At 40.9% G+C, this 11,501-nt stretch overlaps 1 protein-coding gene and 1 non-coding gene across 2 annotated transcripts; both read right to left on the bottom strand.

Annotated features, from left to right (window-relative positions):
• Positions 1–189: 189 nt before the first annotated feature.
• On the bottom strand, positions 190–10,399 carry ACTA2 (actin alpha 2, smooth muscle). Its single transcript, XM_065671861.1, has 9 exons — positions 10,299–10,399; positions 7,488–7,659; positions 5,722–5,850; positions 4,279–4,389; positions 3,049–3,133; positions 2,795–2,956; positions 2,354–2,545; positions 1,269–1,450; positions 190–473 (listed from the first exon to the last, which is right to left on the bottom strand). The coding sequence occupies exons 2-9, from the start codon at positions 7,614–7,616 to the stop codon at positions 330–332; spliced, it is 1,134 nt and encodes a 377-aa protein (XP_065527933.1). The 5' UTR covers positions 7,617–7,659; positions 10,299–10,399; the 3' UTR covers positions 190–329.
• TRNAK-CUU (transfer RNA lysine (anticodon CUU)) lies at positions 3,919–3,991 on the bottom strand. Its single transcript has one exon. It is a non-coding gene; the product is annotated as a tRNA-Lys (tRNA).
• Positions 10,400–11,501: the final 1,102 nt, after the last annotated feature.

Genomic DNA, 11,501 nt, shown 5'->3' on the forward strand with positions numbered 1-11,501 from the left:
GACAATGTGCAGCCTGATAGCTGAGCATTTTCTAGCGTTGATATCATTGACTGAAAGGTAACCCCTAAGCCCAATATAGTGTAGTAGCAAATTTGTGTCACAAGATGGAGCTTCAACCCAGCTGTAATGGTACCTCCACACGCATTTTCTTTTCTTTTTTTTTTTTTTTTTTTTAAATAGGAGCAGCAATTTCATAGCATATTTAAAATTTATTAAAAAAATACAGTACCCAATTAATTAGAGTAATTATGATGAAGGATTTATAAGAATGTATTTTCCTGAATACATTCACAGTAATACACCAGGGAGGCATATAAAGATAAAGCAATTTAGAAACATTTGCGATGAACAATGGATGGCCCAGCTTCATCATATTCCTGTTTGCTGATCCACATCTGCTGGAAAGTAGACAGGGAGGCAAGAATAGAGCCTCCAATCCAGACGGAGTACTTACGTTCAGGAGGAGCAATGATCTGTTTAAGAAACAAAAGCATTAAGTACAACTGTCTACAGTGAATAAAATATATTTGTTGTAAGAAATTATTAAAGCAGTGATATTTGATATTAACAAAAACACTGTATCTCTGTGCTGGTGTCACCCCTGGCATTACAGTTAGCATTTGCTACAAGCAGTAAAGTTAAAAAGTTGATATTTAAGTCTGAGTCTAAATTCTCAGTGTCTCTGCCTGAGTCAGTCTGCTGAGTAGGAGTAGTGCATTCGTGTTTTCGTGGTTGCATATGAGAGAAGAGGAGATGATGCTTGCCCTGGAAACATATAATGGTAGCCCAGGATGTCCTGGAAAAATGAGTGACCTGTGGAGCACTGTTATTGGTATAAAATGTTTGTAAAGCAATGAAGGAAGATCTGAAGCAGCAGAAGGAATATTGCCTTGTCAGAGGCTCTTCCTTTTCTGAACTTACAGGCCAGGGACAAAACCAGCATTTCCTCTATCTCATCTCCATCAGCCAAAAAGGACTGAAGAAGCTCACGTATAGCCCCAGTGGAAAATTTAGCCTGCTGGATCCATACTATTCTTTGACCATGCTAGGGCAGTTTGCAGAATTCACTGTGAACAAGGAAATGAGAGGACGGAAGGTTCTCTTCCTTTCAGCAATAGTCACCAGGTGGTGATTATTTGGTAGAAGGTACAAACATGACTTAAAATATGTACAAAGCATTTACTTTGTAAAGTGTTGCTATGTTTCACAAGATTTTTTATGACTGTGTACGTGCCAGCTCAAATAGTCTACAAATGATTGCACCATACCTTGATTTTCATAGTGCTGGGAGCCAAAGCAGTTATTTCCTTCTGCATCCTGTCTGCAATACCCGGATACATTGTAGTGCCTCCAGACAGTACGTTGTTGGCATAAAGATCCTTTCTGATGTCTATGTCGCACTTCATGATGCTGTTGTAAGTGGTTTCATGAATGCCAGCAGACTCCATGCCTGGGGAAGGCACAGAAGAACTCTGAGAAAGCAACTCCATACAGAGACTTCAAATTGCTAAGACAGAACTGACAACATGAACTTCAGTGTCTCTTTGGAAAGACATCAATCTTCAGAGCTGTGGAAACATGGAAAGTCATTCTGCAGCTGCCCAAATTATTTGCTTAGTTGTTCCTTGGTGTGCAGCTCTCCTCTCCCCTTTCCACACACAACTCCTCCTTCAAAAGAAAGCTGGGGGTGTGGAATAGTAAAGTTTCCACTAGACTTTTGCAGGCAATCTCAAATGTCCTAAGAAATCCTTATATGGTCTTGGAATCTTTTCTGAGTTTTTTTGTTGTGTTTTTGGTTGTTTTTTTTTTAACTTCTCTTTTTCTTTTCCTTTTTTTTTTCTTGTTAATGTAATGAGCCAACCCAGAGACAGAACAGTCACGATATGTTCTAATACCTCTAACTATGCAACTACTTCATCTATTTCTGAGCTGAAATTCTGCTGACTGGCAGAACCGATGCTGGTTTTCTGTGTGTCCTCATTGTAAATTCGCCTTCATGGCTGGAGCAGTCTTTTGGAAAAATAGAAGTAGTGTTGCCTGTCCCCCACAATCCTCACACTACTTAGAAAAGTGACTTTGTGGCCACACTTCTTGTAGTAGCCAACTGCAAATGGCACAAGCCCAGTGCCAGAAGCCAGGAGTAAACATTCAGGGTTTATTCTGGGAAAGCATTTTGCCTTATTGTTTGATCCAAAGTTCCTCCTACCATATTAATAGCACTGTTCTAAAAAATTATTTTATAATGAGTGCTAGGACATACTTGTCTATAGGTCTGACTGAGTTACCAATGGGACACAATCAAAATAGAAACTTTGTGTGCAGTTTACGAAGGCAGAACAATTATTCAACCTACCAATGAAGGAAGGCTGGAAGAGGGTCTCTGGGCAGCGGAAGCGTTCGTTTCCAATGGTGATCACCTGGCCATCAGGAAGTTCATAGCTTTTTTCCAGCGAGGAGGAAGAGGCAGCCGTGGCCATCTCATTTTCAAAGTCCAGGGCCACATAACACAGTTTCTCCTTGATGTCACGGACAATTTCACGCTCCGCTGTCAAGAGGATTCAGTCTTTAGAATGGCATTCAGGAAGCACACAGACATATTGACAAGTTGTTCCCTTTCATCCTCCAACACCCTCCCCGTTTTTTAAACATATCCTCTGCTAGTCTTACAGAGGACTTTCCTGTTGGATTACTTCTTGTGTCTATTCAACTGCAGAACCACTGCCAGTCCTTCTAAGGCCACTAGAAACATTGTATAGTAAACAACTCCCCTCCTCAGACAGCAGCATGTCCTTACCAGTGGTCACAAAGGAGTAGCCACGTTCCGTCAGGATTTTCATGAGGTAGTCTGTCAGGTCACGACCAGCCAGGTCCAGGCGCATGATGGCATGCGGCAAGGCATAGCCTTCATAAATTGGCACGTTGTGGGTGACACCATCCCCAGAGTCAAGCACAATCCCTGTGACAAAATAACACACGTTTCATTCCCAGGTGGACGTCAACACACTTCACCATTTCAAACATTTGTGTCATTTTCCTCAAGAGGCCTACCTGTGGTACGTCCAGAAGCATAGAGGGACAGGACGGCTTGAATAGCTACGTACATGGCTGGAACATTGAAAGTCTCAAACATAATCTGAAATGCAATTAAAATAATTGTCTTAACACTACAGGGTTTTGCTTATTTGAAGCAATTTACTGAGAGGGTGAAGACAAGGTTATCTGTATTTCTTGATGGTTGGTAATAACAAAGAAGGAAAGTACAAACTCTAACTCAAAAAATATTTGTCCTACAAGATATCTCCCTGTACCTGGCCTATATCCTTAGCATATGCACATATTACAGTGTCCTGGGTTCAGCAGTAGCAGTCATTTTTTCTCCTTCTTAGTAGCTGGTGCAGTGCTGTGGTTTTGACTTTCAGCCTGGGAATAACACTGATAACACCGATGTTTGTAGTTGTTGCTAAGTCATGTTTACTCTGACCAAGGACTTTCTGAGCCTCATGCTCTGCCAGGGAGGAGGGGAAGCCGGGAGGAAGCAGAGACAGGACACCTGACTCAAACTAGCCAAAGAGGTATTCCATACCACAGCGCGTCATGCCCAGTGTATAAACTGGGGGCAGCTACTCAGAAGGGCTAGATCACTGCTTAGGTCGAGCTGGGTATCGGTCGGTGGGTGGTGAGGTGTTGTATTCTCTTCCCTTGTTATTTCCCTTATCATTATTATCATTGGTGGTAGCAGTAGTGGTTTGTGTTATACCTTAGTTACTGGACTGCTCTTATCTCAACCTGTGGAAGTTCCATTCTTTTGATTCTCCTCCCCATCCCTCTGGCAGCAGGGGGAGGGAGAGGGGGGAGTGAGCGAGTGGCTGCGCGGTTCTGGGTTGCCAGCTGGGCTTAATCCATGACAGTTCCTTTTGGCGCGCAACGTGGGGCTTGAACCCACAACCCTGGGATTAAGAGTCCCTTGCTCTACCAACTGAGCTAGCCGGACTCTGTCGGCTTAAACCACGACATACAGATAATTTTGTAATAGGCCTGGCCATAAAAACAGATTAAGATGACATGAAGCTTGGACAGGCTGAAGTACTCGCATTCAAAGCGAGTTTTTCTAAAGTAAATGCAATAATTCAGATATAACAGGGGATCACTATTCACTTTGCATCTTCCATAGCCAAGAGAGACAGACTACTGGAGAGCATGACTAACTGAAATGATGAAGTTCACATCCTGTTGAATTCACAAAGTTGGAATTACTCCACATCTTTAGTGTGAGCTTACCTGGGTCATTTTCTCTCGGTTGGCTTTGGGATTCAGTGGTGCTTCAGTCAGCAGAGTCGGGTGCTCTTCAGGTGCAACACGGAGCTCATTATAGAAAGAGTGATGCCAGATCTGAGAACGATGGGAGAAGCCAAAGGAAAGAAACACCATCAGCCAGCAGCTCAGAATCACTTTCACAAAGGTATTGTGCTCCAGCTCTCTGCTTAAAGCCCTAGATGTAGGCTAGTAATGTTTCTCATGCAGTTGTTCTTATAGCCTCCATAGAGATTACCAAAGTAACTGTAGAGAGAAAAGCACTATCCTCGGGTTTTACTGCTAGTAATACATGAATTATTTTAAGGTCACTTAAGTTAATGAAAATAACTTACTGTTACTCTAACAGTAGAAGAGACAGAGCAAGACAGTGTTGATTCCAGCAACACTATTTCAATAATGAATGAAAGTTCCAGGACAGCTCTAGAACATACGCAGACCTATGCAGTAGAATTCAATAGATAATATGTCTCTTGAAGACAGTTTCATCTTTTGGTTTGTAGAGGCCAGCCCAGGAATTCATAAAAAGACATGAAGTCAAGTAGTTTATGAGGATGAAAGTCAGCTTGTGTTTATCACTTCTGCACAAATTATTCCCACCAGCTATAAAAATCTGATGCCAAGTGACGTGCACTGAGGAGGTTGATAAACCAACAAGAAGTAAACCCATTAGACTTTCTAAAGACCAAGAAAGTTGTTCTAAGCTTGTTTTCAAGCTGGCGGTGATGAAGGACTGGTTGATATGTTAGGCATCTGAAAGGTTTTGCTCCCAGGTAAGAGTCGGTGAGTTCTGTGTGAGTCCACACACTTGCAGTGTATTTTGATTTCCCAACTGTTTCAAATATCCTTATTTCCACAGCATAATAGAACAGAGATACCATCTTAAAAATTATATCAACCCTACAGACTGTGACTACAAACACGGCTCTGGAAGCCTTTCATCCAAACACTGGCTCTGAAATCGATGTATTGCACTGCAACATTGCTAATCTTTCCAGTGTTAAAAAGTACATGTGTAAACAGTGCCCTTCACATCAGAATTACACACATGCTTTGTATTTTTGCAGAAACAGGTAACTTCTTAAATTGCATTTCCTTACTGGTAAATTGAAGATATTCTTACATTCATTCTCTTTATTTTTACTTTTTTCTTTTTTTTTTCTTTTCCAGTAACTAGGAAAGATTTATAGATCAGACTGAGTAAAAAAACTTCAGATAACTCTTTTGATGCATTCCTAGTGATACTTCATCTTTAGATGCAAGTTAACTTTTGCTGTTAGCAAGCTTCTGATCAAACCATACTTGATAATATGATGCTTTCATCTAAAATTTAGTGGGTATTCTATAAACATCTGGTTCACGAAGTTCTGTTTACCAGTAACACACATCAACTTTTTAAAGCTGAAATACCTTCTCCATGTCATCCCAGTTTGTGATGATGCCGTGTTCTATGGGGTATTTCAAGGTCAGGATTCCTCTCTTGCTTTGAGCCTCATCACCTACGTAGCTGTCTTTTTGACCCATACCAACCATCACACCCTATAAAATAACACAAATGGAGTTAGTCTGTCAGGGAGAGGTGTCACAAAGTAAGAAGAACATTAGCTGAGAACTAAATCCAGTTGCCAGTTATTCTAGTTACTAAATACTTTATGAATACTAATGAACAGAGAGGAACTTATTGTTCTTTAATTGCCAGAATTAAATATTTAGTTCACTTAAACTCTGCAGTTCATGTTTCCACTACAGTTTAAGTAAACAGAACAAGTACAGTTTTGAATGCATCAAGATAAAGTGGAAAAATAAGGTTGTTTTAACATTTGCAACTATTTAGGGATGAACTGTCTCCTAAACTATAACAAAGTGGAGTAAAAGCAGAAGGTATGTTGTGCCATCTAAGGGCCAAGTCAAAGCAATACACAATTCACATTTCCCAAAGCTTAAATGTCAACATTTTTTAATCTATTTTTTTAATACTATAATATTGTCGTTAGAGACAGACCATTTAAGTCTACTGCTACGGGTTTCTTTTTAGGTATTTTTGTGGATCCTGTAGAGATGGTCCATGGTCCAGAAGCTGGAAAATATGGATATACACTAGTCTTTATGTTAAAGTCAGCAATACTGGGAAAAAAAATGTATGTAGCAGGATGCTTTGAGTGCATAATACTCTTATCAGGACTAAGTCATTACAGACTCCAAATCTTGGCATCGCTAACACTGTCTTAAAAAAAGACAACTTGGGTTTGCAATTTTTGATGGTAAAATCCTTCAGGGGACTAATAGTATATTTGATACATGATCAGGAAAGAAAGGTTTTAAAAACCCGCATTTGTTTCCACTGTGATGGTACTGCTTGGTTTTGAGCAGTTAATAGCATTTACACTGTCTTCGGAAGCTGGTGTTGAATACGTTTTTTAAATTCTGGTAGTACCCAGAGGCCTCAATTAGACCTCCAGCCCCAGCTGCTATACTGAAAACTTAAAGTGCTTTTGCTGGGTATATCAAGTGCTGCATTTTACAACCAGATACCTCTTTCCACTTCATCAGGCCCTTGGGTGGCATAGAAGCAATTAAGCGGATTAGTTTGTTGTGGCTTAGCCAAGCTGCTCTAGTTCATACTAATGATGACCTGGCTCAGAAACTCCCTATTAACAGCTCAGATAATAAATGCATTTTGCCAACTATTAAAACTGAATGGAATGTATCATATACTCAGGTGTAAACCTTGAAGCTAAGGACACTCAACCCTAGGCACATGCTCATTTGTGATACAGTTAAATGAATAAAGTCAGGAAGGTTGATAGGAAGCTGACTGAAAACTTCTCCTTCCTCCTTTAGTTTTTCACACATTGCCTATCATCAGCTTCTAGGGCATCCAAAATTTCCAGATACTTCTGTGTTGGGCTTTTTGATTTGATTTGGTTTTTTAACTAGTTTTATTTACCAAGTTCTCTGAGTGATCCAGAATTAATGGCCAGGGAAAGGGAGTGAAGTTTTGGAAGGATTCTTCTCACAAGGCAAGAGACCTGCTTTGACTCAGGTGAGTGCACTCTGGATTCATTCTGCCTGGAAATACTGTTACACAGATCACCCGGCCCCAGACACAGGAGCTGGGGCTGGTGCAGCAAAATTTTCTACAAGCCTAACATGGAATAACCAAAGCAGTTCATCACCTGGTGCCTGGGACGACCCACAATGGAAGGGAAAACTGCTCTTGGAGCATCATCCCCAGCGAAGCCGGCTTTACAGAGCCCTGACCCATTGTCACAAACAAGGGCAGTGCTGTCCTCTTCCTCACACATCTTCTACGTCAATGTCCTCAGGCCCTCCAGACAGAAAACAGCCCTATGAAAACAGCAGGAAAGAATTCTATAAAAAAAAAAACACAACAACAACAACAACAAAAACACAACCAAAAAAAAAGAAAAAAAATTACAAATTAAAAATACTCAGCCACCCAAAAGCCCCATACTCAGGTAGCAGACCCACCCTTGAAGACAGAGATCGCTGTCTGAAAGCAACCAGCACCAGCAAAGAGAGGCACCAGTTTGGCAACCACCAGGTCTCTGCACGACCATATGAGGGAATGGGCTTCCTTTTGAAACCATGAGAGGTTTTGACCACGTCTGCCAGAGAGATGTATGCACTAAAGATTATCCATAGGATTCCAGAGGAGAATTCCAGTCCTGCAGCATGGGCAGACAGATCAGGGAGCAGCAAATATTTATCTAAATTTGGCCACAGAAATCAATGGCTGGGGAGGGAGGTAAAAGGGGACACTGGGCTGACAATTGCAAAAACAAAGATCCCTTTGTATCAGATTCAGCACAACTTCTTCTATCTGCTCTTCTATCACCCTGACAAAGTCCTCACACATGTGGAAAGCTGTCAAAGGTAAGAGCACTTCAGTCTTCCCCATTCAGTCTTAGACTTCCCAAAAACTAACCAAATTTAATGTTATGCATGTACCAGGGATGTTTCCCAGTAACCTACTGGGTGAAGATGACTAATTGAATTTACATTTAACTTTCTAAATGAGAAGAAATATTCCCAGTTAAAAACAACAACAAAAAAAAAATGTAAAAGCCTTTTCCAACTCTCCACTAGTCACTTAATAAAGATAACCCACCTCTAAAGTGAATGCAGGGACAGTATGTGCTTTAAAAGCAGGCCATAGTATATGCTACACCATCATTTCAAAGCAGCTAACAAACCACATTTGTAGAGTTTCAAAGTAATTTATGTTGGCTCCTTGTCTCAGTAAAAAGAAACTCTTTTCCTCCTCTGGCAAGAGGAAGATGATATGGGTAATAAAAATGTTTTGAAGGCTTTGTATTAAAGTGAATTACAGAAACAAGCACTGAATACCAGGACTCAAGAAGAACTATTTGCTCACAATTTATAGTGTGGTAGGGAATCACTTGGCTAGCTCTGAGCCCAGGCTTCCATGCAGAATTCAACAAATTGCAATGTGTTAAGAGCTAAAGGAGGCAGCTGTCATCCACAGACCAGCTGACTCCGCATGCAGTCTCCAAAACGTTCTGTCGCAGGAATACTGGAAGCATAGGGTGAAGTGGGAATGGAGTCAGCAAGAGCCATGGCCAATGAGCAAGGGAGCCAACAACCTGTTTAGCCTCTTCAATGGATGGGACAAGCATGGACCATATGACCTTCCTTTGAGATTCTCTGTCTCTCCAGCCAGGCAGACACAAGACATGACTGCAGCCCTGCTCCTGCAGGCTGCTTGGGCATAGCTCCCAGGAGAAGACAAGGATAGGGAAATCTAACTTGATGTACTCCAGATATTTTATCATTATTATTGGGAAAGGAAAGTAAGTTGCAATTTTTGCATTTATTAAACTCCTGGGAAAACAAGCTTTATATATCCAAACATTTACTGAATGGAGTACAATTGTTATCTAACATGAATGAACAGACTGGTTTGGACAAACCATTTCCTAATTAGGAAATAGGCTTCTCAACCGTCTGTTTTTGGAACAGAGTTCAAGGTCAGGGGTTTTGCTCAAACTGATGCAGCTAATGCAATGCCAAAAATCACTTGGGGGAGGGGAAAGAAGGGGGCAGGAAAGGCTACATTTCTGAGCTTAGTGGACTCTAAATGAAAACCATATTTAGTAATAAAGCACAAAAAGTGGAAAAATCAAAGCTGAATGATTTCAGACAGTACTCAGCTGCCAGCCAGTGAGTTAACAGCTCAGGACTGCCATGGCATGCAGTAGCAACATCTTAACAGTGGAAAATATCTCTCAGTACTATGGCAGAAAGGATTTTTTTTCCTCCCAAGTAATTAATACAGTATTTAGCCTGTTCTACCTGCTTTACATCTGAAGATAACCAATCACCTCATCAATATCCACAACACGCTATTAAGAGAACTCCAGCCCCACAAGAAATACTGTGTAGTCTGTTCCTCAATGAAATGTTTGGCATTTTACTGAACAGTAGTTTCATAGACACAGAGACAAGGACAAATACACACACATCTGCATTAGATACTGCTAATTTGCATACTTCCCAGCTCTTCTTGCAGTCACATTCCCCAGTACACTCACATCACATTACACTGAGTTAACAGCACTGAAGTAAACCTGCTGAGAAGCACTACTACATACCCCTCCAGGAACTCTGTTCTGTCCCAGACTAACACAGGTCCATTTAAACATGAATATATGTGTAATTCCAGCTGTGGCATTACACAGACTATGTCTTTACACAGTTGCTGGAGTGCTGGTGGAATCAGCAAAATCATCAGGTAGAAATTCTTCCCTTTCAGACATGATATAAAATAAAAACAACTCAGTATAGATACTACAAGCATTTTTATCATCAGTTCAATTCTAATAAGTTTGCTTAAGCAATCTACAGCACAGCAGTATACCCTCCTGAATTGCTTCCATTTGACACTATTTAATTGAAGTCCTCCAGCAATCTGTAAATCATGCTACTGGTTCTGTGCCACTTACCCTGGCAGTGCTTGGCTGGGGATAGCTGCTCTAGGATGGTGCACTCTGTATCTGAAAGCTCTGAGGTTATATAGCCCCTTCAGCTCTTCTCCTCCCACTAGCCTCCCAAACAAGGAGCAGAGACAGACAGAGACAGAGCTGAAGTCTCTAACAAAACCATATAGGGACCTTATTACAAAAACCTCTAATCTGGATGGCCACAGGCCCTGGGTCTCTTCCACTGCATTCCAGTACAGAGCTCAAGAAACAGAAGGAGACTTTCAGCTGTGTAAGATAAACACTTTAAAACTTCAGAACAGTTGCTAAAATAGAGAGACAGAGCTTGCCCACAGTAGACACTCTGGCAGGAGGAGCATGTGTTCAGACAAGAGAGGTCCAGGCCTCCACAGTAACATCCAAGAGGCAGAAGGAGAAATTGGAAGAGCAGTCATTTATACCAGGGAAGGTGTTTTTAAAGAAACACTTTGCTTTCTTTAATGATTTTGACAAAACCAATGGAAACATTTCTAGCAAGTGAAACAGCTGCTGAATTTTACAATAAAGTTTGTCATTTTTCTTGTATGCTAAATGTTGTCCATAGGCTTAAGGGCAGTAAAAAGATTACCTACTGTTGTACAGGGTTCACAGTGAAGTCTTCAAAGGCTGTGAGAATGTTCTGTTAAAAGATTGTTTGATCCCCTCTGGACTGTGATGGGTTGAAATCCATTCTGTTTCTCTGTCAGTTTATTTTCAAAACCTCAGAACCTGGGGGCCGACTTTATGCTAGTGCTACTCCACTGGCAATCACAAGTCTGGACTGACATAAACTCACATCTCAAATTGTTCGGAGTGAAGTTCTTGAATTTTATAACCTTCAGCTAAATTTATGTTGAGCATATCTTTAGCAAATAAAGCAAGGGTTCTCACTGTACAAGTTATTTTCAGCACAGGACTGGATTTTTGCAGCTGTAGCCAGCTGTTCTCTGGACAGGCTGATTCTAGTGAAGCAGCCTATTCATAGTCAACAATGTTTTGTCATTAAGTTTGTACTGAAGACCAGGAATCAGCATCTCTGAAGTCCAATACTAAACCATTATAAATTCAAAATTGGTCAAGAAAGATGTGAGAATCCCAGTGAGATCCTTGCTTTGTGAGTCTTGTTACAATGAGGGAGGGCATTATGTGTTTGCTTACGGAGTGTTTTCTGCCTAATTGAGTAGTCTT

The sequence above is a fragment of the Lathamus discolor genome, chromosome 3, assembly GCF_037157495.1.
Source record: "Lathamus discolor isolate bLatDis1 chromosome 3, bLatDis1.hap1, whole genome shotgun sequence".
NCBI classification, from domain to species: Eukaryota; Metazoa; Chordata; class Aves; order Psittaciformes; family Psittacidae; genus Lathamus; species Lathamus discolor.